At 38.3% G+C, this 26,793-nt stretch overlaps 1 protein-coding gene across 1 annotated transcript; it reads right to left on the minus strand.

Moving 5' to 3' along the window:
• Positions 1 to 24,896, minus strand: CCP110 (centriolar coiled-coil protein 110). Its single transcript, XM_075179740.1, has 14 exons — positions 24,690 to 24,896; positions 23,246 to 23,398; positions 16,465 to 16,593; positions 10,833 to 12,429; positions 9,357 to 9,481; positions 8,839 to 9,007; positions 8,126 to 8,256; positions 6,691 to 6,807; positions 6,318 to 6,419; positions 5,882 to 5,998; positions 5,332 to 5,411; positions 4,418 to 4,480; positions 4,155 to 4,214; positions 1 to 2,146 (listed from the first exon to the last, which is right to left on the minus strand). Exons 2-14 carry the CDS (start codon positions 23,381 to 23,383, stop codon positions 2,071 to 2,073), a joined length of 2,904 nt encoding a protein of 967 aa, XP_075035841.1. The 5' UTR covers positions 23,384 to 23,398; positions 24,690 to 24,896; the 3' UTR covers positions 1 to 2,070.
• Positions 24,897 to 26,793: the final 1,897 nt, after the last annotated feature.

The following is a 26,793-nucleotide window of genomic DNA, read 5'->3' on the forward strand; positions in this document are numbered from 1 at the left end:
GTGTAGACAAAAACTTTATTAACCCTAAGAAAACGAGCAAAGCAAGAAAAAACAAAAATACAAAAACAAAGTACAAAAATAAATACACTTTTCATGCAGCTGAAAATTAAATATGTATAAATAAATACAATGTACAGAAAAATGTTCTGGCACTTAAGAGGGAAAAAAAAGGCCATAGATTGCAGAGCTTGTGTCTGTCCTTTCCGGAATTAAAAGACCCTTTGAAGATATTTGTAAACTCAAATGAAGATATTGCGAAAAAAAGTTCATATAAAAGTGGAGTATTTAAACCGGACATATAGTCTCAGTTATAGGCACATTCACAATAGACAGCATTGCAGATATCATTATTGGGCTATGTTTTGGGAAACAGACTTAAAATTAACCCTTTTACTTTGAGAAGAGGTGAACGATAATCAAAGTCTTTACTAATCATGTGAAATTTCCATAGATATATACACACACACACACACACACACACACACACATTTCTGGAAGTCAAGATATTTAGCATTTTAACAGTACATTGTCATATTCAGTCAACTAAAACGTCAAGTTTGTAACAATTTATAAATGGGAGTATAACATTACACAAGTACAAATATACAAAGCCAGCCTACAACAATGCAGGATATACGTTATGTTCCCTGTAAATTTGAGTGTTAAATATTGCCCAAATTGAGACTGAAATCACTGCAATTTCTGAGTAAGTATATTTAAACTAATCAAACAATATCAAGTACAAATACGAACAGAGTGTAAAGTTTATAAAGATATTACAGCATAAACAGGGGATATAATAAATACCTTCGCTGAATATTGTCCTAAGTCATTGACAGCTAGTTTGTTGAAACATGCATTTTTAGTAAAGATATACAATATTAAAAAAAATTATGTTTGTATTATCTTTCTATTGTAATAAAGCTCATTAAAGAGCAGACTATAAAAATAAACCACATGTGGTAGGTTTTTGTTTTGGTGAAGTTATTCAGAGCAGTTGTACTGTATAGTGAGTAGTGTAATGACACCTCAACCCCCAACTAGAAGAATGGCTGGTGTCCCACACCTCTCACAATTCAGGAGACTCTCACTCCGGCTATCCCATGACCCTCCACTGTGCACATCATGGAGCATCTGTGTAAATCACTGCAGCTGATTGAACAAGTCACAAGGCAACTTTAGCTTCCAGGCTGTGAGTCCTGGAAAATCTTGGGAGTGTAAGGTTAAGTTTCCCCCTGAACAGTGGAGAGCCTGGGTATAGGAGCCCTGGCAGTCTGCTAGTCAATGTATATATTTGTTTATGTAGTTTCATGAGTTCTCCAAGTGTTAGATATAATCATGAAAGCGGACATAGCTCATGATAACTGTGATACTGCCAAGACATGTTTCTCAGTAGTAGACGACCATAATCCACCTTTTTTTTTTTTTTTTTAAAAATGCCCATTAAATGTAAAATTCGAAACCTCTAGCAAAACTGTAAGGGCATAAAATGTTTGATATTGCATGTACACTTGTTATATAATTTAGTGGAGTACATTGGGGACATTTAGGAAAAATTGGTGTAAAGGAAAATGGGCGGTGTTGCAAATCAATTAGATTCGGTTATGTTAAAAAGAAAAGGAAAACAACCACCTGATTGGATGTTATGCAGAGTTTCCTTTTCTGCAGTGTTCATTAACATCCTTCAATGTCCTCAGATACATGATCCGTGATCACCGCTAGATTTTGCTCATCAACAGCTGGAGTTATACATCTCTTAAAAGGGCTGTTTTTTAAAAAATTATTTCTATAAAGTACAATTCTGTTTTTCCCAGCTGATCAAATTTCTACCATCAGTGTAACGAATGCAATACTAACATTGGTGCCTTTACAGGTTTTTCATGGTGAAATGGTGCACCATCTAGTATTCCCATTATAGATCTCAGCAGGTGTCCTCTGAAGAGAGTCTAGAGCTAGTGTATTCAGACATGCAAAAATAAAATATGTCTGGGGCTTAGAGTATGTAACATCAGTAAGCAGAATGGAGCATGCAATTATCCACAGCCCAAACAAAGTGCTTTATTATCCATCTTATCCCAGCGAGTGTTGTCTTCTTAAGTTGTCACAACATTTGGCTTCCTTCTTGAGGTTCTTTTTGCAGACACTCCTGGAATAGAAAAGCAGGATTGTCATGCTCACAATAGGACTAATGGCATTTGAAAGAGCACAATTGATAAGCAAAAGATAGGTTAGAATAATATACTTGTACAAAAGGTGAAGGTTTCTGTCAGCCATTGTAGTAGAGGATATCTTTACATAGTTCGAGTGTTCCCCTCGGAGACAGACATCTTACAAAGATAAACATATAGCACACAACCTGGATAGTACAGTCATGGCCAAAAGTTTTGAGAACGACACAATTATTTTTCACAATGTCTGCCATCTCAGTTTTTATGATGGCAATTTACATATACTCCAGAATCTCATGAAGAGTGATCAGAAGAACTTTATCCCAAAAACAACATTCCCACTGCATTTCAGCCCTGCCACAAAAGCACCACCAGTGCAGAGCGTGCTCAGGAATGGCAGCAGGCAGGTGTGAGTGCATCTGCACGCACAGTGAGGTGAAGACTTTTGGAGGATGGCCTGGTGTCCAGAAGGCCAGTAAAGAAGCCACTGCTCTCCAGGAAAACATCAGGACCAGACTGATATTCTGCAAAAGGTACAGGGATTGGACTGCTGAGGACTGGGGTAAAGTAATTTTCTCTGATGAATCCCCTTTGAGATTGTTTGGGGCATCTGGAAAAACTCTTGTCCGGAGACGGAATGGTGAGCACTACCATCAGTCCTGTGTCATGCCAACAGTAAAGCATCCTGAGACCATTCATGTGTGGGGTGCTTCTCAGCCAAGGAAGTGGGCTCACTCACAATTTTGCCTAAGAACACAGCCATGAATAAAGAATGGTACCAAAGCATCCTCCAAGAGCAACTTCTCCAAACCATCCAAGAACAGTTTGATGATGAACAATGCCTTTTCCAGCATGATCGAGCAACTTCCCATAAGAAAAAAGTGATAACTAAGTGGCTCAGGGATCAAAACATCGAAATTTTGGGTCCATGGCCAGGAAACTCCCCAGACCTTGTGGTCAATCAAGAGGTGGGTGAACAAACAAACGAGACGGTTGCGCTGCAGAGAAACTTATCAATTAATGTATACAAATTATCCAACACAGATTCTGCCAGGAAATGATGAGAGAGTGGTTAATAGAACAAACAAACAAAAACCCACAAATTCTGACAGATTCCAAGCATCGATGAAGCAAGAATGGGCGGCCATCAATCAGTATGTGGGTCCAGAAGCTGATTGACAGTATACCAGCGCAAATTGCAGAGGCCTTCAAAAAAGGAAGGGTCAACGCTGCAAATATTGACTCTTTGCATAAACTTGATGTAATTCTCAATAAAAGCCTTTGACACTTATGAAATGCTTGTAATGTTACTTCAGTATACCATAGCAACATCTGACAAAAAGGTCCAAAAACACTGAAGCAGCAAACTTTGTGAAAACCAATATTTGTGACATTCTCAAAACTTGGTTATATGATTATATGTTTGTCAGTAGACACTTTTTGACTAGTAGCTAAATACAACAGCATGAGGGCATACCATTGTGTTCTCATTTCCTATCTTTAGATGTTTTATTTGACTCCATTAACAAACTTGTTTAATAATCTTGCTTAGGCTGGGTACACACTACAGAATTTTCCGACCAATGTGTTCTCTATAATGATTTTACTAACGACTGAAAAACGAAAAAAGAAAAAAAAAAGTCCAGATGAGCATGTCGATCCATGTGTACACACTATACATGCTTTAAAAGATTTATCCTCGGATTTATGCTCGTCAACTGTAATAACCATTGGCTGAAAAGATCATGACTCTGTAAAGTCTATGGAGATCCTGACAGCGAGTGCATACACACTGCAGGATTGGAAAGACTATTGTTCATCGTCTAAGTGTACACACTAAAGCAATATCGGGTCCAATGGTCATTTAAATCGGGTTATTGGCCCGATAATTGGCTGAAAATACTGTAGTGTGTACCCAGCCTTCGTCCTCAGGACTGAGGTTGTACCATATCTATATAAAATGTATATATTTATTTGCATGCTTACCCTTGTCTGCAAAGCAGCTTATTGATGGGTGCATTTTGTCCTTGGCTTGGTTGAAGGATTCTATTCGTAGCAAAACACCAAATGTTAAATATTTAACACCTTACAGTGAAATACTGTATTGTAGATGCCCCCCCTCATCTACCTACACACAATAAACATACTGCATAGATCACTGTACAATCAGTTATGTCATGTATGTAGTAGTTTCCATTTCTACATATTGTATATTCCAAGTCATTACTGTCTTTACCATTGTCACTCACCTGGTTTCCAAGGCCTTGGGTTTTGACAAAGGTTTTCTATTTGACATCCCAATTTCTACGGCCCTGTAACAAAAACAAACAAAAAAAAACCCCACAAAACTAAATTAATAGAAATGCATTTCATCACTTTGTGAAAGAGAATATAATCTTCACCAACTTGTCAGCAATATGATTCATATATCATTGAGGGAGATTTGTTTACCGCTACAAGAGGTTAAAAGCTTAGGGGCAGTGGTCATTTAGTGTAATCACTTATAAGACACATTGCAATGATGATTCAAGAACTACTGAAAAAGTAAAATTACAGTTTTTGACACGTTAATATCCAATCATGTATTACCCCTCAACACCTTAAGTAAACCTTAAAAGAGGCAGCACACGGTGGCCTAGTGGTTAGCACTTCTGCCTTACAGCACTGGGGTCATGAGTTCAATTCCCGATTATGCCCTTATCTGCGTGGAGTTTATATGTTCTCCCCGTGGGTTTCCTCCGGGTGCCCCGGGTTTTCTCCCACACTCCAAAAACATACTGGTAGGTTAATAGGCTGCTAACAAAATTGAACCTAGTCTGTGTCTGTCTGTCTCTGTGTATCTATGTGTGTGTGTGTGTGTGTGTGTTGGGAAATTTAGACTGTAAGCTCCAATGGGGCAGGGACTGATGTGAGCGAGTTCTCTGTACAGCGCTGCGGAACTAGTGGCGCTATATAAATGGTGATGATGAAAGAGGGCAAGAGGGATAGACCATTGCAATTTAAATAAGCCAGAATGCATACATGTTGACTCCAAAAAGCTAAATGAAGGGTTTTCTTCTTATTTCTAGTTCTACAAGTAGTTGGTTATTTGTCTTAATTCCACTTGATAAAAAAGACTTGTGTAAATACATGAAAGGAATGTAGGTTTTATTATAGGCCATACCTGGTGAGTTTTTTCCTATCCAGAGACTTTTGAGTTGCTGATGAAAGGATCAACCTGTCCCGAGGGCTCTTCATTTTTTCCTATAATGGGAGGAAAACATATTCAAATAAGTGGGTGTGACTTTGTGAGGTATACAAACAGGCCAATCAAGCACAGTAATACATTCTGGGCTTCAGCAAAGGAGAACCAATGAAAACAATATAAAATCTTTTAAAAATAATTGACTGTTCGGGCCAGCATGCTGTACTGCTTACTTGTACAAATTAGGTGGTTACTTTCTTTTGGATCCATATGGATACAAATGGGTACAGGAAACTGGTACAAATGAAAAATGTAGTGTTGCCTTTTGCAAATAACCAGATGCTTGCTCTCGCTTTCTATACTCCACTAGATAAAAAAACAACAAGATGTATGTGCTATAGGCAATGCTTCTCCCACTATTGCTGCTGTTATAGGTATCTAATCCGTTTAGTGTAATCACTTAGAAAAACACACTGCAATGACGTTTCAGGAACTACTTAAAAAGTAAATAACAGTTTGATAAAATTACCATCTGTCTGATCAGTTTCTCGCGCCGTAATTCCCGGTCAAGTAGCAGAATATTCATCCTTTCTGTAGCATCCATTGTGAAAAAGATATCATGGATTTCATACAAAGCAGCCCGCAGCTGCAAACAATACAGAAAGCTTTAAACCAATGGTGCAAATGTACAGCAATGAACACTCAAGTTATATACTATTATTTAGCGTGTATCGGACAAGGACAGTGGAAAGGTTTGCTTGAGGAATAATGTTGCACCTTAACAAAAAGTTCTCTCTCATTATAAAATGTTTGAAATAACTGAACACACTTAGGTTTAAAGTCTCAGAGCATATGAAGGATGCATTATAGCCTAATTTAATTTAATTTAATTTAAAAAACCCATCAGAACAGTCATAGATATATTACAGACTAAGGAGTTGGACGCAAGCAGGGGAATCACTGACCTGAGCAATTACTCTTTCCTGTAATGAAATATCTTGAACGGACACAGTTCCTCTACTCAGTGGTGCTTCCGTACGGAAAGTCCTAATGAAGTCAGCAGTATCCTATCAAATAAAAGAAACCCAAGACTAAGAAAAATAACAAGAAAGGAAATATTTGTAGACTGCAGCATTAATCAACACCTTACACTAATGTTTTACAGTAGAACACAATAATTAGTCCGGGGGTAGAACTTCTGTAAAGAGTGTTATCATTCTTGAGAGACCATTCCACATGGGTGAGCACTAGAGTGCAAACTGTGGTGAAATCATGCAGCCAATGAGGAGCATTAGGGAAGTGTTAATCACAAGAACGTAGGACATAAGTCAGACATACTTGCACAGTTTGCTTTAGATTCTTCAGCTTCTCAGTCTGCATCAGTCTCCGTGTAAGAAACCCTTTGGCGAGTGCAGTAACTTTATTAAACTTCCTTTGCATTTGTGGGCTGTATACCTTGAATAAAATCAGAAAGCATTAAAATGTTATGCTCAGGCACAATGAATATTAATGTCACAGTGTAGACTGAATCCACAGTAGATCCAAACATATAAAGGCCCTTTCCCCAATATGTCATTTATTATGTAAATTCTCCAATTTCTCCAATAGGTGGTGCACCTTAAAACAAAAATATGAGAAAGAAAAGGTATTCTAATATTGTTTATTTTTAAAAGCTGAGAAGTTATTGATATGCAGAATACAATGAGTATTAATAGAGATGTCACAAGTCTTCTTCCTCAAATCTAAATGAACAGTAAATTGAGAAGTTAGTATTTGAATTAGAGAGACACCAATCTCAAAAATTAATTTTTATACCTAGCATAGGGCAAGATATTTGCTAAACATGGTTTCAAAGTTATGTGCAGGTTATGAGAAGACTCAGGGGGTTATGGGTCACCTCTTTTCCAGTTATCTACACATTTCCTGGTTTCTCCAAACTTAATCACATCCCCAAGGATGTCATATACTGTATGTCTCATTTCCCCTAGGTCACAGCCCCAAGCTATTGGGAGAGGATTATCCCAATGCAATAAGATTAACAACAAAACGGTGGTGAATAGTGGCCTCTGCAAGTTGACCAACTAGGCGAAGTACTGGAACAAAAATAATTTTATACATTCATACAGTAATAATTACTTTAGACAGATACATAGAGAGAAAAAGAAAAACCAAACATGGTCAGAGTATTTTTAAAGATGATAAGAAAGTTATTTGTTATAGTAAAATTATAATATATAAAATAACTCTGCCTTAAAGGTATAAAAACATGGCTGAAAAGTTACAGGATAGCATGCATTAGGCAATAAGTGTGTCCTCCCACACTTCAAAAACATACTAGTGGGTTAAGTCTGCTATTAAATTGCCCTTAGTCTCTTTGTGTGTGTGTGTGTGTGTGTGTATGTATATGTGTGTGTATGTATGTATATATATATGTGTGTGTGTGTTAGGGAATTTAGACTGTAAGCTCCATTGGAACAGAGACTGATGCAAGTTCTCTGTACAGTGCTGCAAAATTAGTGGCGCTATATAAATAAATAGATGATGGGTAGCATCTATTAATTCAAGTCATCTGACAAAGTACTGTGCTTATACTCCCTAATGATTCTCTTGCAATATTATTACTGTGATGTGCAACCGATGCTGTAAGTGAATGTATTTGTCTGTACCGAGTTAAGAATAAAGAGTGTGACAGGATAAAACTGTTCCCTGTTTAATAGGCAGTTTTCAACAACAGGAGAGAAGATTACACAGAAGATTTCAGTAAACAAGTCACCTGAGACCATCTGGTTTTTGCTCTGGTAAGGGGCCTTGTGGCTGATATTTTTGGTGCTCTGCTTTCGGCTGGTCCCCAATGAATAAACGACGACTCGTTTGTAGAAGCATGACTATGCTGTGAAGGAGCAACTAGTGACCCAAATGTTGGAAGAAAGAAAAATAAATAAATACAAAATTACCTTATGTATAGGCCTAAAGAATGCTGTTACTAGGACATCATTTTCCTCCTCCAGTCATATTAGAATAAATTTACATTTTCAATTAAATTTACATTTTCAATTATTCTTTCATCTGTTTAACTTAAAAGGAGCTATCCCCTTAAATATCCTGCCCCAAAACCCTGCTTCAGATATAGAGGGGTCCTAAGGCAGCATAGATAGTTATATACTGTAAACACCCCTCCCCAAGGAAAAAAACATCAGAAAGCTTTTGGAAATCTAGGATGGTTTTAATATTTAACAGCAGAATTCACTACAGACTCAACAACTTGCCATTAGTTTTCTGAATCTCACATTTTCCTGGAAGTGGAGCCTAAATAAACAAAATAGCACCAATAGCAGAAGCACCTGAAGAGGTTTGACTGAATATACACATTTGATAATCTACCCCATGGAGAAGCTAGACATGTATTTTGGTTGCAGTGCCTTGCCTCCAAGCCTCCTCCTTATATGTGCTCAGTTGGTTACTACAAAAAACTCCAATAGGCCTCACCAGTGCTCATTGAGTGGATATCATCCAAATGCCCTGTTATATTCTCAGATACACTGCATTCCCGTCTATTGTTCCAGTCCGACTTCGTCCTGCTGCTGTCTGGTGCTCCCGACACAGCAGACTGGTCAACTTCCTTAAACCGTAGTCTCCTCCCTTCCTCCTCAAACTCCTGGAAGACAAAAGTGAAAAACAGCTCAAACAGGAGATATTTTACAAAACAACCAACATATATTTGTTTAGAAAATTAACTAGAATAGGGGGAGGACTTGATGATTACTATGAACATCACCACTTTGTTGCCCCTAGAATGTGGTGAATGTGAATACTCTTGCTATACAGTTATAATAGCCAAGATGAAGATGCCCAACATTACTCCTACAAACACAATAATTACAATGTGTATATTAATGTCAATTTCTAGCAACAAACATCACTTTTCAGTGTTCCAGTTCTATACGCCATGCTCGAGTAGCGAGCTAGTCACAGTAGATTCTTTGCAGCCTATGACATTAAGTTACCCTTTGCAGCCTCTCTTGTTCCCTCTCCTGTTCAGCGATCAGTAGTGACAGCTGGTAAGCATGCTGTTCTTCCAGTTTCTTTCTCATTTCTTCAAAATCCAGCATTTTCTTTTTCAGATTACCTTCTACACAAAAGTAAACAGACCATTTAGTATTGTGTACAGCAGGCAATTGGAAGTATCGGGGCATCAACCACAATTCCACACACACTAATAACACAACCAGGAACACACTACTGTCTGTAGTTTAGAGAACTAATTTGTTTTCTTTCCTGTACATATAATAAGCATTCTCCTGCCATGATGAAGCCAGTGTTCTACTTACAGAGCACGAACTAAAGCCACCATTGTCTATGTATATGAGAAATATAGATTTGGAAGTCAGCCTAAAACTTTGAGCCAAGCAAATGTTAAAACCTTTTTTTTTTATTTATGAAATTCTATGCCCTTTTATCTTCACCTCAACCACTCATGTCTATTATCTATGCGCCCTGTTATCTCCCTGTGCCCCCAAGCATCCTCCTCTCCTTATAACCCCCCCCCCCCTTAAACATACCCCCTCCATTATAATCCTGATTAATCCCCTACCCTCAGTCATCACCAACCCTGCCCTCCTGCATCATTAATCTCAATCCTCCATCAGGAAGCTTCTGTTGGCAGGTGGGAATATTAACTCTGCTTTTGAAATATTAAGTTTGAGTTGGTGAGAGGACATGTTAGAAGGCTGGAGCTTCTCCAACAGAACAAGCAGTGTGATCGACAGCTTGGGAGATTTATTTTCCAGAATGAACTGTGTGCTTGGACAGGGGCTGGACAGGCATACATATAACTTACAATTTTCCATCACTCAACTTCTGGTGGTATTTTGAAGGAGGAAAAAGTCTTTAATGTGCAGAGCATACCAACATTGCAGGAAAGGACTATTGTGGAAAAATGTTATACAGTCCGAAGGACCTGCAGAGTATACTCAGCTACTATCCACAGTGAACACAAAGTATAGCAGCTAGTGGGTCCTCGGCCCCCCTACAATATAGAGAATATAGAGCCAGGAAAGCCTCTCCTTCCACAATATAGCAGTTAGTGTACATCCACAGCATACACTGCTGTACGCTACTCACACCTTTGATACAACCAGTAGCCACTTATAGCCACTTGAGTGCCAGTGGAGGGCAGTTTTTTAGTCACTATGGCAACCTGTATTAATCCAGGGCTGCAAAATAGTACTGTGTTAGAGTGATTGCATACTAGGTGGCTGGGCAATGTAACTTAGCAAATGAGCCTTTCACATTCAAGAGAACTGGTAAAACTTAGAGACTAAAGTTATAAAATGAAAGCATATGACAGAGCAGTAGCTTTGACTTGCTGCACAATGCTATTAAAAAAAAAGCCTAAAAAGTTACATAAACAAGAACATATGTAAAAAGAGAAGTATAAATAGAGACATTGTAAAAGCCATTTGACAGAGCTGGTTTCCTACCTAATGCACTACTCGGTAACACCTCACTTTTGTGCGCGTGAAGGGACCCACGTCGACGGTTTCTTTCATGGAGCCACCTCTTGTTCTCTTCAGGTGCTGTTGGTGAGGTTTCTCTTTGTGTACTATCTAAATCCAGTTCAAGTCGGCGTTTAACCTGAGCGTCAAAGTTGCTCTCTAAAAACTGTTCCTTTAACGACGTACTAGGTGTGTCTGTGGCTTGATTTGTGCTTTGGCTTTGCATTAATATCGGAGATGGTGTTTCTACATCATAAGATTTATTGAGTTCTGCTGGCGAGTTGTGCTTCGCCACCTCCAAAGGAACGCATGTCTTATGTACATTTTCTATAGTGTCTGCATGATCGCCGGGTTTGCTTAACATGTTTGTCTCAGGCATATTTGGGGGGTCAGGATTTGCAGCTTGTATTCCTCTGCACACTGGAGTTTGTGGGCCATCAGGTACAGTTCTTGCATTGACAAGTCTATTGTCAGGGTCCATCTTGGAGCCCACAAGGCTACTTCTTGATAGTTTATTTAAGCTGGGAACCAAGCCAATGTGTTCACTGAAGGAAGGTCTTTTGTTGGAAGAAATACCTGCACTATGTCCATCAGCTGTTGGCACAAATTCAGACAGTGATGTTTTCTTGTTTGTTTCAGGGTGTGTCAAATCCATCACTTTGCCTTTTTCTTTGGGGCTTAAATCATAAGCATTAATTGGGTGATTTATAACGATGTTTCCTGCGGATAAAGGTCTGGGGCGTCGTCTGTGCATTTTGGGGCTTAAACTCAGCTCTGGGCTGGGTAATTTGGCATAAGAACCAGTAAGGCTTTTTATAATGCTGCTCTCATACTCTAGCATACATGCATTTCTCAGTTCTTCGTCTGACTCTGTATCTAGACCTGAAGAGGTTCCTGGTCTAGATAGAATATCCACTTTTGAGAATGCTGACAGAGCACTTGATGTCAAGCTATGACCTTGACTTGAGGAAGTTTGTAGCAATGTATTTGATTTATTGAGAGATGGCTTGTCAACCATTAACGGGCTACAGCTTCTGCTCCTGTTTGCAAGTCTGGCCTTTTCTTTTAAAGAGTCACTTATTTTAATGGTATCATTTTCCTTGTCCGAGTGGCTTTCAGTGGAGCTTCCCTTTGAGATGCCTTTCATGCTACGCCTGCTTTGCTCCCTTTCAATATACTCACGGGACTTCTTTAAGAGGTTCTGAAGACTCATTACATAAGGATCTGGAGCATCCTTGGTTGTAGGTAGCAAATCACTTTGTGATGTTTCTTGACCAGAACTGTCTGTACTCTCCACGGATACAAGCTTTATGTTGTTCGAGACAGGGCTCTTGCTTTGTGTTAAAGGCGCACAATCGTTACATTCCTTTGTAGAACTTGTGTCTGTAGGTTTTAGCTCTTTCTTGGAGTTAAACATTAGCTCTTCTATGGATTTTTCAAACTTTGCAGGTCCATTTTGAGAACGCACTGGAAGGGTTATTGCATTTGGTAGAATTGCAAAACCATTCATGTTCTTAAAAGTTGAGCTCTGGTCAAGCGTTGCACTCTCTGCGCTAGACAGAACACTGGGAATGGGTTTTACCTGTATTCAAAGGGGAAAAAAATATGTTACACTGCTGCATTGTAAAAGCTTAAAATGTAAATATACATGGTATAGATCTAAAGATGTATTAACGATATTACAACAGATTTGTACCAATAGCTATGGCTTCTCCATAAAAAAAAAAAAAAAACAGTATACCAGTGCTTGTCAAACTTGTTCTCATCAATCAACCATTATATTTAAGGCGATCATTCTTAATTTGTCTATATTTTATTAAGCACCCCACACGTATCAGGAGGTGAAGAAAGCGAGCTGTAGTCCACGTAATCATACGTAGTTAGCTGCTTTATAGCAGGTATCTCAGCTAATGTTATCGCCCCTTAATACAATGTAGAGCAGTTGAAATGAAACACCACAAATGAATCAGATATTAATTACAAAAGGACAAAAAGAAAAAGCACAAAAATAGTAAAATGATACCAAAGTCGTGCAGTTTGCCACTCGTTATAAGCTGGTTTGAAGCAGACAAGAAACGTGAATAAGCAAGTGAACAATCAATTGGCTGCAGGGGGCACAAAAAGAGCCAAGTGTTTGTTGTCTTTACGTCTAATGTATTCCCAAGCCATGTGATGGTTACCAGGCAATTCATAGTAAACATGAGTCAAACACTGGATTCTTCAGTATTATGGCCATGTGATGATGAACTCAATCAATTCAGAAGCAGACAGCTCTTACAATTCAAAAAGCTACGGGCCACTGCTCAGATATTTAGTTTTGAAGGGACTCTAAGCTTAGCATTTATTCTTCTACTTGAGTTGTGCGCAGTAAAAGTACTGTGAAAATACTGTATGTTTTTATGTTCTAGTGTAGAGATCTTTCTGAAGGAGACAATGGTTTGTCTACAAACAGCAGTGTGTGGTCCTTCAAGGTCCCTTCTGTGACCTACCTCTAAACCAGTGATGGGTAACCTGAAATAAGGGCCTCACATGATCCTTAATCTCAGTAGTAAATTAAACAATACATTTAATCAAATAAAGAGACACCTATCTGTAGTAACCTCGGCAGACATTCTACACAAATTACAAGCTGCAACAAACCAATAAACCAGGAGGGAGCTGGGGGGTCCAGGTGACAGCTTGGAGGTCGGCCTATATAAACAATATGCCCGATAAGAAAGGAAGAGGATCAGTAAAAATGTAGGTAGGGGTGGAAATGTTTATTACAAACATAAAAGTCAGCAGGAACAGCGGTGGTGCTCCTAACGTCCTGTTTAACGGATGTGTGTAGCAGGCACTACTACAGGAGGTGCAGAAAGCCTCTGTACAAATGTTACATAAATCACATGAGAATGTGTTACCAACGTTGTATAAACCTAACCATTACCATTTATAAAACAGCTAAATGTGTGTTATGGTGAAGTGTTAAGGAATAGTGGAGCTTTATACACACAAGGAATAGTTTTTATGACGTATTTCATGATGTATAATGTCAGCATACAGATTGCTCTATAAGCACAAGCTCTAATCACTGTGGAATAAAACATTACTAACATCACCTACAATATTAGATGGATATAAATATATAATTAATCTCATGAGACAAAGTGTGGTTAGGTATCATGTTTGTAGAAAAGTATAATAGAAGTAGCATCACCAGATCAGCCATGTAAACACAAACACATATGAAATAAACATTATATACACTATGTATGATTTAATACATGACATCCACTTAATGACTGACAAGGCAGAAATAATTAAATCATCAACTACTGAGATATGTATTCTCAAGCAGTTCAATACTGGAGAGCTAAACAAAGCTTGAACGCTTGTCAAAATAATGATTAATAAATGCTGTTAAACCATCAGAGTACATACTCTATGAGAGCTTTGCTTTTCACCGTGGGAGACCTGCAACATGGATGACTTGTGTTGGGGAGTAACAGAGCCCCAAAATAAATTAGGGTTAATCAATGTAGCCTGCATAGTGCATCCAACACACACTGGTGGAAAACAAAAACCCAAAATTTGCATTACTGAAGGCTGGAAGACTTTGCAGTTGCAAAAATGTATGTTTTAGGTAATCAACTATATGTATCAGCCACACAAACACATGACTTATACAAAGTAATAATTAACAAACTGAGGATTCTGCCAACCTTATAAAGTATTAAACTTTTTCGTTCAACTTATATTAGTAGTGTTAGTTCTAGGGTAGACCCTCTTATTTTATCAGGATTACTCAACGTAAAGCAGAATGTACAAATAGTAAAATATATATGCGCTTTGGAGAAAGTTCTTCATCATCATCATTTATTTATATAGCGCCACTAATTCCGCAGCGCTGTACAGAGAACTCATTCACATCAGTCCCTACCCCATTGGGGCTTACAGTCTAAATTCACACACACACACACACACACACACAGAAACAGACTGACACACAGAGACAGGCAGACAGACACAGACTAGGGTCAATTTGTTGGCAGACAATTAACCTACCAGTATGTTTTTTTTGAGTGTGGGAGGAAACCGGAGCACCCGGAGGAAACCCACGCAAACACAGGGAGAACATACAAACTCCTCACAGATAAGGCCATGGTCGGGAATTGAACTAATGACCCCAGTGCTGTAATGCAGAAGTGCTAACCACTACGCCACCGTGCTGCCCCGTTCTTCATCAAAGAACGCAAGTGCCAACATGTGCCGTATTTGCATTAAATCGCCCTGCACATGCCCAGAAAACAAACTATACACCAGAAAACTGAAGTGTATCCAATTAATCAGTGAGCACATAGAGCACCTGCTATAGACTATAATTTCAGGGGTCAGACGGGGAGAGGAATGGGTTCATGCACGTGGTTAATTTACAGTAAGAGCACGCCAAGCTCGAACGTACACAGCAGTGTCAGATTCAAGCTTTGGGCATCTCAAAAGGTATGTGATTTTCAGTGGTATTACTTGCACCAGCTACAGGCTGATTGCAAGTGAAGACAGTGACTTATGCATGATAGAACATTTGCGAATAGGCAACTTTGATAGTTTTTATTTTTATTATTTTCTGTTGGTTCTTTGGGGACTTTATATTTCATATACCTATTGAACGTATCATGCAGTGTACTGTGTTAGAGAAGAGATCACCTAGACGCGTATTCAACAGCAGACGTAGCTTTTACATCTCCTCCTTGTTGAATACAGATGTTTATATGAGAGTTTAAAAATGTATTATTTAAAATGCACAATATGTTTGTTTTGCTTGCTTTAGTGAATCAGGCCCACTGTGTTTACTGATAGTAGCACGTCTCAGGGCTATATTTCCCTGTAGTGCTATTTGAGACTCCTTGACAAAACATCTTAAAAGCTAAAGGACCTTAGGTAATTCCATCTCCCATACGGTCTATTTTCAGCAGCTAGACGGAGAGAAGATCACATAGTGGTAATTATACTCTGTGGAGGTGTTGGTGAAGTGGACATGGTTGTCTTGGCAAGGTGGATAATGGAGCAACAAGTACAGGGGACAGTAGAACATACTATACTTTCACTCTGGAAAGACAGCTATTTCTACTATACCATGGTCTCTCCGCACTGATCCATGATCTCTACTTCAGCCTCCCTCTCTTCAGCAGTTAAGAGGAGAACAGTTTGGAAGTAGACTTACCCAACATCCAAATGAATATAGCCTAATTCTAATAAATTAATTTGACACTTCTGATGAATAGTGGAGATTTGCCTACTTGGTACAGTTATACTTCAGCTCAGATATTATACTATTAGAACTTATGTCATCCAAGAGGGGGGAAAATCCCAAGATAGTAACTAACACCCCCACAACATGTAGTAGAAAGATACTCCAGTGTTTCCCCCAACCCTAGGTGCTAACAGACCCTGTTTTTTCAGAATATCCTTAAATAGAGAACAAAACCCCTCAACGTCTACAACTGTTGCTCTGTGTGGGCAGTACTTTCAGTAGCCTACTAGAAAGTAAGCATCTCATTCCACTCTTCTCCCTGAAATATAATGTTCTTATTACTTAATTCTTTGTACAGGACACAATAGATAATAAGACTCTTTGTACCTGAACAGTATCCAGAATCTCCTGCACACGATTCAGTAAGGATGTCTTCTTGATGCTCTGTCGCTTGTGGTTAACCTCTATGGCCTTCTGTCGATATTGCTGCATTTCTTGTCTTTTTTCCACTGTGAGCTACAAAAGACAGGAACATGTTTTAACCAATATTTAGTTCAGATTGTGACCCAGAACAAATCTTCATAATGCTTGGATTTAATTGTGACAAATATTTTAAATTATTTAAATATTTACATTACTTTAATTGCCATTTAATGTGCTACAGTTCTGAAAGTAACACAAAATAATGTTCTTCTATGAAGGATAGACCCACAAAGTGTCTCTAGAGAGCCTAAAATACACATGTGCTATTAAGTGGAACAATTAAGTATAAACAGCCACCAATTTACACACAACTTCGTAGAAAACAAACTGTCATATTTATTACATTTTTCATTTAAACAACAGGCAGAATGAGCTGGTCCAAAGTCTCCAATTCTCTAACTGTAACCATGTTATGAACACTCATTGACTAGTGGTATAACTATCTGATCCACAATGGGCAGCCTTTATATACCGCTGATCTAAAATACTAGTTGAATGCAATAAATATATATATATATATATAATGTTAACCCGTGCATGATACTCATGCATTCTAGTCAAATCAGGCTACTTAAGGTGTTAAAAAAGGTCAATTGGATGAGCCCTTTCTGAGAAAATAGTTTTTCCACACACACTAACACACGCCGCTAGGCTTTTATATATTAGATAATGCTAAGAATTTAGTAGGTCAGTGTAGTAAATAACTCCGCCCAGCAGGTGGCGCTGCAGCTTGAGCACTGTCACCCGGTAGTTTATTCCACACACACACACTAACACAGCATGTGTGTTCAGGAAGTAAAATTACCTCACGAAAATGAGTTTGAGCCCTCAACTCGTAAATTTAGCCTTTACTACCCCTCCCACGGGGGGAAGGGGGGGATGATGGAAGTTAACTGACATCACTATTATAATTTTTTTGTCAAATAATGTCAGTATACCAAATTTCAGGTCAATTGGATGAGCCCTGAGAAGATAGTTTTTTTACACACACACACACTAACACACGCCACTAGGCTTTTGTATAAATATATATATATATATATATATATATATATTTTTTCACACGCATACACACACACACTTTTACCATTGTACCCCAACTTTAACAAATTGACTAAAATGCAGACAGACATTTTAAAAGAGTGATGCATGTCCCCTTTTAGATCTACTCCTGATCACTAACTTTACAAAAATCCAAGTGGGAGATTAAATAAGTAAAATCTGGACTTGTTGCATTATTATTGGAAGATCAGGAATGAGTGCTCAGCAAAACAAAAACACAAGTCTCAGGTTACAGGAGTAGTCGGTATCAACTCCAGTCAGCGTACTCCAGGAGTGTGAGACAACAAGGCGACGAGGCAACAATGTTTTACAGTTTGTTTGCAATTGCCAGGGATCACAATGCTAGAACATGTCAAGTAGTTAAAAACATGCTTGTTCAAAAAGCAAAAGGGATAATTATCCCATCTTGTGTCACTTAAACGGTCTCACCTGACAGTTATATGATATATCTAAAAATAAGAGCAGACTAAACAAGAGCTGGTAAATGTCTTGGACCAAACGTCGTGAAATCAGTTTTGGGCATTTCAAAACTAGTCAACAATAACAAGTTATCAGAGCAGAATAGCATATTAAACACAGAGTAGCAGTTGTAAACCAAATTGGGGTATGAAGGTACAGTATCTATAGGCATTAATGGATTAGTGCTACATAGCAGCCACTGTTTTGCAGAAAGCATGCAGAATACTTCTAAGACATTGATCATGCGATCATCAGATCTTTGCGATACATGTGCCCAAAGCTGAAAGGTCCATCCTTTCAGTGCTCAGTCCAAATTATCGGATTCAGCAAAGCACCAATACTGATATACACTGCCAGTTAGGGTCTTTGTCCAGACAGATGTACCATCCGTCCCAATAGACACCCAAAAAAATCACAATCAGACGTTGACAACTTTTTCCAAACTAATAATATGTTTTATAAGACAGATTACCTGTATAGTTATAGCCGAGTGTGGTTATGGTTACTGACACTAGTCCTAAATATAATATTTTCTGTATGAAGTCTTGATTACATCCAAACCTATGACATGTTTTTTATAATTAATCAGAAGTGTAACTTAGCCTAGCCTAGCTTTCACAGATCTCCTAGACAATTAAGTACTGTAAAAAGTAAGCACTAAATCTGCCTAATGTGTGTTGGTGCAACGTTGCAGTTATTTTGTTGCGTTTTATCAACACTCATCACATTTGAAGAGTCATTACGCATAATGCCATACTACACAAACCATCATCTTTTACAGAATTGTAGGTTTTAAGTCTGTTTGTACAGTTAGAATATACTGTACATGTATGGGCAAGTGACCTGGACATATGACCAGAAAAACAAGTTGTGGACAATCCAGATCCACCTCCTCCTACTCCTGGACTAACACCAGCTCAAGCAGAGGCAATTAAGAAAACTATCTAGGGATTGTTGATCCATAGACCAGCACATCCCATCCATTCACACTGTCACACGAAGGACTACCTGCATGAAAACAGAGCAAAAAGGGCGTAAACACGTTTCACTCATTTTTAATCTGCTAGGACGTCAGTCACCGAAACATCAAAATACCATGGTCCAGGCACATGTACAGTTAAAAAATAAATAAATATATATATTTTGGGGGTGCAAAATTGTGACAAGGAAAGGCATAAAATGAAAAACTCCTTCACCCTTGGTAGCACTCATTCAAGCCTCCATTCTGCTATACAGTTCTGATTTTAATGAAAACAAGACGAGTGATAGGGTTAGTAGTGACCCATTTTAAAAATCAAGTGGAGCAGAGGTTCCAAAACACATGAATGTAAATATTTGGGGGGGGGGGGGGGTGAAGAAAGCTGTATTGTAAATTAAAAAGACAAGTTTGTTTTTACATTTAGCCTGTTGTGGAAGGCAAAGGGATGCTACAAGCGTATTAACCTAGTGCGAACTGAATCCTTAATCAAGTTATGTTCACAAGGAGTTAATAAAATAAAAATAATAATACCACCAAACAAATCACACCCCATCTAGTCACCAGTAAAGCATCTAGCATGGTAATCAGCCCAACTAGTATGCCAATTGTTTTGCTGGGCACAGTGAAATCCCTTCACCTCTGAGCAACATGTGCTCTTATTACTGCAAGACAGTGTACATGTGCCATGCAGATAGGAAATAAAAAACCAACCCCAACAAAACAATGTTTGGCCCAGAAGTCCACCAACCCCACAGTAGAAGATCCTAACCTCAAGCCCCAGTCAATTCCTACTACCCACTCAGGTGATACAACAAAGTAAGGATAGTGAAGGAATACTGGAGTCTAATCCCACCAGTACACTACCCAGTTTCCATTGCACAAAGTAGGAAAATGGATACACAACTATTAGGTAGGTGACCCGTGAAAAAAAAATAATCAAAGAACTACATCATCAGCATAACCCGAAATTCCATTAACCTCTATTTGGCACCCTATAGTCATTGCAAAACATTACAGCAGTTAAAAAAAAATGTAACTGGCATCTTCATATATTAAACATCCCAAAATATTCACAATACAACAAAATGTTTATTAATAGAATATCACCAATTACAATACCAAAGCCAGGGGTGTGTGATGGACAAACTACAGCAGATGCCACAGGCAGCAGCATTATGTGGCAGCAAAATGTATGAATGATAATATGCAAAGGTTATTTCTACATAACTGAAAAATCTAATACAGATTTGCAATATTCATCTTTTATAACATACATAAGTACAAATGATCACAATATCAGATGCAAACTGAATGACTAGACTCAGCTCTGATAACAGTCTAAACGGCACACCTAAGCCTATACCATATAAAGCTGGGTACACACTACAGAAATTTCAACCAATTTTTTATGCCGAGCGTTTTTACATGCGATCGATGGTCCGATCGCTCGGCCCATGGACTGCATACACACTAGCCTTGTTTAGGACAATAAAGGGAAGAGCGGACGTCCATTTAGCGACTTTTTACAGCCATGTTGTCGTGAGCAATGACTGTAATTTCGTACTCACTGTTGTGGATCGGTCGGAAACTTATACACATTACACAACGGAAACGAGATTGGAACGAAAATATTAAACAGTACGACCAACCAAATGAGGTGACAATCGTCCATTTGGGCAGACTTTCAACCATCCGACTTTTGAACGAGCGGTCGTATGTCGGCTGATTAAGCCGATTATTGGACGAAAACCAGCTTAACTGCTATAGGGCCCTGCACAAAGTGACAATGATATTTGTAGTGGAGTTTTACTTTCTCTGTGTATTTGTATAATGCAACTAGAAAGGGATAAATTGTTTCCAAAATTGCTTTGCCCATTTTCTATTTAGAGGTTCCATATCTCACAACATTGCCAATTGGAATACTGGGATAAATCTAGACTAATGTCCCAATCTGAATAAACCATGCCCCAACTGTCCATCTCCATTTAGGCTAAAGTTAGACTCTCCTGATGGGTACAGTCCTAGGTAAATGAGGGCTAGGCGCACTTATGTGCCTTGTACTGTGCCCAAATGCAGAAAGCGTTAATTCTGTATGACCGGAGATTTCTATGAGATTCAACGGGAACATGGTTAGAAGGAGACTGGAAAGCACCTTCCTCACTGCAAAATGATTATTTCTTTTAAATAAGTACTATGGAGGTGAATAATAGGGAGTTAATTTTTTATGCACACACATACCCATAAAATATATTTTATTGAGAAGTGGTTGTCCAAAAGTGGAAACCTCCTTTGAATAGAGGTTTAACAATACAAAGTATTGTCATTGGTGTGGTTATCACTATAGAAACAAGGTACAGCAGATTATTATACTTTTACAGTTAATACCTAACCAACAATCATTCATATTCAAAAATGTATTTCATAACTGTCATCTGATCAAGAAAGAACGCGGTGTGTTCACAATGCATAAACGTGCTACACACACTTTATATTGTTATTATTTTTAGTAATAAGCCTGTTCTACCAGTTCATAAAAGTATGCCATTAATACTGCCACAGGCACTGTACCGCTTGAAATAGCAGTATACATGTATTTTTTTTATAATTCAAGCAATCAGGTCACATGGAGCCCAATTAGTATGCAAAATATTCAACTATGTCATATCATTATGTAGTGACCTATAAAGTGTGAGCATAATGTGGTAAACAATAGCATTGTAAATGCTAGCTTTCCCCTGTTGAGATTTGGCTATAATAACAAAGCCTCTATTCTCCAATATTGAACACACAAGGTTGTAAACATGATTTTAAATAGCAGTAATGAATGTGAAGAACTTAATTCATCAGAGTGTCTATGTATTTTATTTAGAAGTCATAGATCTCTTTCAAGTTAAACAAAAGTTTAGATAAGAGAATACACGTCATGCATAGAAATGAGATAATTTTACTTAGAACACATGTTTTTCTTACATTCATATGAAATTGCCACATTTCTATTTTAATTGAATAAAAGGGTGAATGCAGTTGACACTACTTGTGTCACTATTCCATTAATTCCTGCCAACTTGCATTACGGCAATTTCTGTGGTTCAGACTTGTAGAGGTTTAGAAAAGAGAACAAAATGAATATAAAAGTATTACAAGAATGAAAAAAGGGGGAGGAGGAGGAATTCTGGAACATATAAATACACCCTTTTCTGGACAATGTTTGTTTCTATATACAAAAATCTATATACAATCATGAAACAAACATTTTACATAAGTGGCCTGCTAGCTTCCATCTATTCTTGTGTAGACAGAAACATCTAAGTTCTACCCAGCTTTCCATGCTACTTCATGTCCATTAGATGGTTATCTAGTTGTTGTACAGGTACAAAGCTTGTCAAATGCTTTGACTTTATGAGGAATGGGATACTTTATTAAACATTACTGAAATAATTTAAAACAAAACAAAAACCAAAACATTCACATATTGTTTACTTTCAGGAATCAGATTATTGAAGAGGCAAAAGAAAAATAATGAATATCTGAAAGCGTAATGTTCCCTTTTACTCCAAATAAAACAGCCAAAAACTTGTCTATCCCAACTGCTTCAGAGAAAGGTTCTGAGGATAGGGATGCTGGATGGGTGCAACATTTTGGCTGTTTGTCAACAGCTACTGCACCTTACAGACATGTGGGCCAGAGTCTTGTTGTCTGTGTAATCAAACGAGTTCAAGAGAGATGCTTAATATATGAAAAGAAATTGCTTACAAAGGGATCAGCCTGGCTTTTTATTTCTTCAATGACAGGCAGACAGAACACTAAAGAACACTTTAAAAAAAACAGTGGCCTATGAAGACAGAAAGGTTTATTTATTAACTACATATGGATTGGAAAATCTTTGGCAGAGCTGAAATTGTTTCTTTACCATATACAGTATGTACTTATTTTGGATTCTTGCATTGCTCTTGGGTGATTCTGTTCACATTTTATACCTTAATCCCCATAATACAGGAAAGTATGAGTGTATCACGTCAAGTGATTTCGTACAGATAAAGCCGCTTCTTGCACATGCAAGCTAATACAGGTCAATGTTGCTAGTGTAGAATAGCCCTGAAGGTACTAGGTGACTTCTAATAATATTATCTATAGGGAATTCTTTGTGAGTAATAAAAGGAGTATATAAAATAAAAACACACTTACCAATGGAGAAAGGACTGCAACACCATGAAACTGAATGACTGATACTCTTTGCGGACCTGCTGACGCAGTCTCACTGTGAAACGCTTGGCCTTGTAAACTGGCAAACTGTTTTTTGTAAAAATCTTCATATGGTTCCATTGTTCTGAAACAAGACTGATAGAGTAATCATTGTTAGCATTTAAATGCAATGAAAAATAGAATTATTTTATAATTTCAGCTATGTGGGCTGTAAAGTATCAAAGAAACACCAAACCAGAAACAGGCTGAAAATTATTTACTAAATTACACCTAGTCATTTTGGTTTGCTATTTAGACTTAAAATACTGTTTATTTTTACCATATTGGTTACAAATGCGTGAATATGCTTTTAGTTTACAACCGAAGTGTTCCTATTGACAACAGAATATAAATACCCCAGAGCCAAACGCTTAGAAGATACAAACACAAAAACATCCATCAAAATGGCAAGATAATTACAAGTGATTCTGTATTGTACTGAACTAATTGATTGCACACTAAAACCCATATCAACTTTAAATAGTATCTAAAGAGAAGATCTCTGAGCTTATCTCTGTAGTAAAGCCAATAATGTGGACTATAAATAACAAAACTCAAAAGATCACCAGTTGTGAATTATAATAACATATCACAGCAGGATTATAAAACACCTAAATGTACACTCTAAATCAAATGTACATAAATAGTTAATGAATATATACAAAAATTAAACTGGAAATAAACAAATCAAATAACACAGTATTGTTATATTGGAACACCAACATGACACCAAACAACACTAGGTTATGGTGAGGTAGCCGCTACTGTATTATGGAAGTCATAAGTATGATACACCTTGCAGTGGATGGTTTCAAAGGGGAACATATGATACTCATTCAATCTAAACAAAACAGTTAGGATTCAATAAAAATACATTAAATTCAGTTAAATGCAAGTAATATATCTGGTAACAGATTTAGCACCGGTAAAATATAGATCTAAGACACAAGCATTCTCTATTTTTATTTGAGGCCCAAGAATATATAAATGGTGATGATAGTTCTATACAAACCATGGAAACCTTAGTGCATTACATGCAAGAACAGCCCACTAAAACCACATGTCAGATGACTATACTTGCAACTCATTAAAACACCCAGAGAAAGAAGGACCTGTCCCTAAGAGCTCACAATCTAATTTATAAAATAAAGAGTCTTCTCCAAAATAATAAATAAAAACATACTGTAAAGCCAAAGGAGATGCTCACCATTCAGCAATTCAATTAATAGAACTATGATCAATGAAATCTAATTGACAAAACCAATATTTGGGATCCATGGGAAACAATCTCTGCAATAGTAACGGTGAAAGGGATGACCCGGTGTCTTATTATAACACTCATATAATGTAGTGTACGCAGCAGCCGGGCACAGGGACACTCACATACCTCAGTCACCGCAGGGACAGCAGCGGCTCTCACACCATCATCTCTCCCTGGAGCTTCCGGCCGTTATAGTCACATAACACAGCGGGTATAGATGACAGTCACTCACTCTCCCTCCCCGCCATATATTAGGTCTCTGGCGGCACCAGCTTCTCCTGGCAACGGCCATACAGGATCCGCCCCATCCGAAGGCGGAACATTGCTCTGAGCTTCGGGTCCAACCATTGCACCCGCCCACTGCCTGACACAGGCGACATAAAGCCACTTCCGGGTGTGGGCGGGGCTAGGCGGCACTGCTGCAGTGTGCCACGCCCACAGTAAGTAACTGTGCAATGCAGTGTGACAGACATCCTGTAGCTCAGCAGACTGTGTAGGTCAGTGTTGGCTAACCTGTGACACTTCAGGTGTTGTGAAACTACAAGTCCCAGCATGCTTTGCCAATATATAGCAGCTTATTGCTAGAAGGGTATGCTGGGACTTGTAGTTTCACAACACCTGGAGTGTCACAGGTTAGCCAACATTGGTGTAGGCTACAAGACTAGGGGCATCAATGTATAGCTTCAATGATTGGAGTAGGTGGGATTCCTATCACTTTCACACTGAAAACCGAGACACCCATGTGATGGGGGGCTAAGCCCATGATTTCCACCCCATATATTTTACCACCTTAGGATATTTGTAGGTAAATAATGATTGTGAGTTGAAGATTATGAGGAAAACAAGGGTACACATGAAAGCCCTAACCTTAAGTCTATACCTCACCTGTTCCCATATAGGCAGTCACTGGTTTAAAATTAATGTGTTTAATATTAAATGTGTGTGTTGCATTCTTATGCAAGCTATACACTGTCTGTGTATTGTGGGGCCTGTAGCTTTCTAACAGCTGAAGGGACCAGATCTCTGGATCTGTAAATGATGCCTGTGAATGTGCATTATTGTTAGTTAGGCACTTGTTTATACTATCATTGTAAGGATCATTTTCGTCTCAATACAGCAAAATGAATATTTTTCTTAAGGTAGCATATTCAGTTTTTACATGTTTTGTTATGTTAAAATGTATTAATGCGTGAAAAATAAAACAGCTCCTTTTGCACTGTTTACGTTTTGATAGTGGCACAGCTAACATTTTTGTTTTTTCTCAAAATACATCATCCTGTATTTGATGACAGTTCCTCACTGTAGAAGTGAACAGGACAAGAATACTTCCTCTCCCTGTCCTGTCCCTACTCATTTCACACTGTCAATAATTGGAGGACAGGGGCATAGGAGGCACACGTCACCCTTCATTCCTGCAGTCAATTATTGCAGAGCGGCTGTTAACCAGAACACTCGGGGAGAGGCATGTTGGGGGCCAGGAGGTGGCCCTGCCACCCCTAGGATGGTGCTACTTGAGATGGCCTTGCCCATTTATGTTTTCCATTCATGCAACTGAGTTGGCATCAGAGTAAATGCATGGAAATAAATATTTTTTGTATGTGCTTATTTACCAAACACTCAAAGCTGCATTATCATCTAAAGTGGTGAATATTTTCATTGCAGTAGGGGGTTGTGAGGGAGAGCATCAATAAGAAGTGTAAATGTCAGTCATTGCAACATCTGATTTGTCCTTCTGCTCCCAGCCCCTCTCCTATCTTTGATATGTGTGGTTAGTTGAAATATAGAGCATGGGAAAGTAAGGAGAATCCGTCAGAGTATCGGGGAAGGGGGAGGAGCTCATTAGTTCCAGATGGTAATACAGATGAAAGAATAACTCCACCCACAACTAAAATATTACATTTGGGCAGAGTTCAATTAGTTAATATAAACAAATTGAATGGCACTTACAATGAAAGTGCACTCATGTAGATGATCAGTTCACAAGGGAAAGACACTGTCACCTTGATTTCCCGAGTGGAACAGTCCAAATGGCATTTTTTAGTGTTGGGTGGAATTCTTTAAGTGTGACCATACCATAAGGGTACATACACATGGGTGTCGCACAGCATACAAGATCTTAAAGGGATCGCAAAAGAAGGGATCACTGATCCTTAATGGGTTTCTTCTCAAAAATTAAACAATTATCTTTGAGCTCACCCCCAGTCCAGCCAGATACCAATGGCTGTCTGCA

Source organism: Mixophyes fleayi, chromosome 7, assembly GCF_038048845.1.
Source record: "Mixophyes fleayi isolate aMixFle1 chromosome 7, aMixFle1.hap1, whole genome shotgun sequence".
Taxonomy (NCBI): domain Eukaryota; kingdom Metazoa; phylum Chordata; class Amphibia; order Anura; family Limnodynastidae; genus Mixophyes; species Mixophyes fleayi.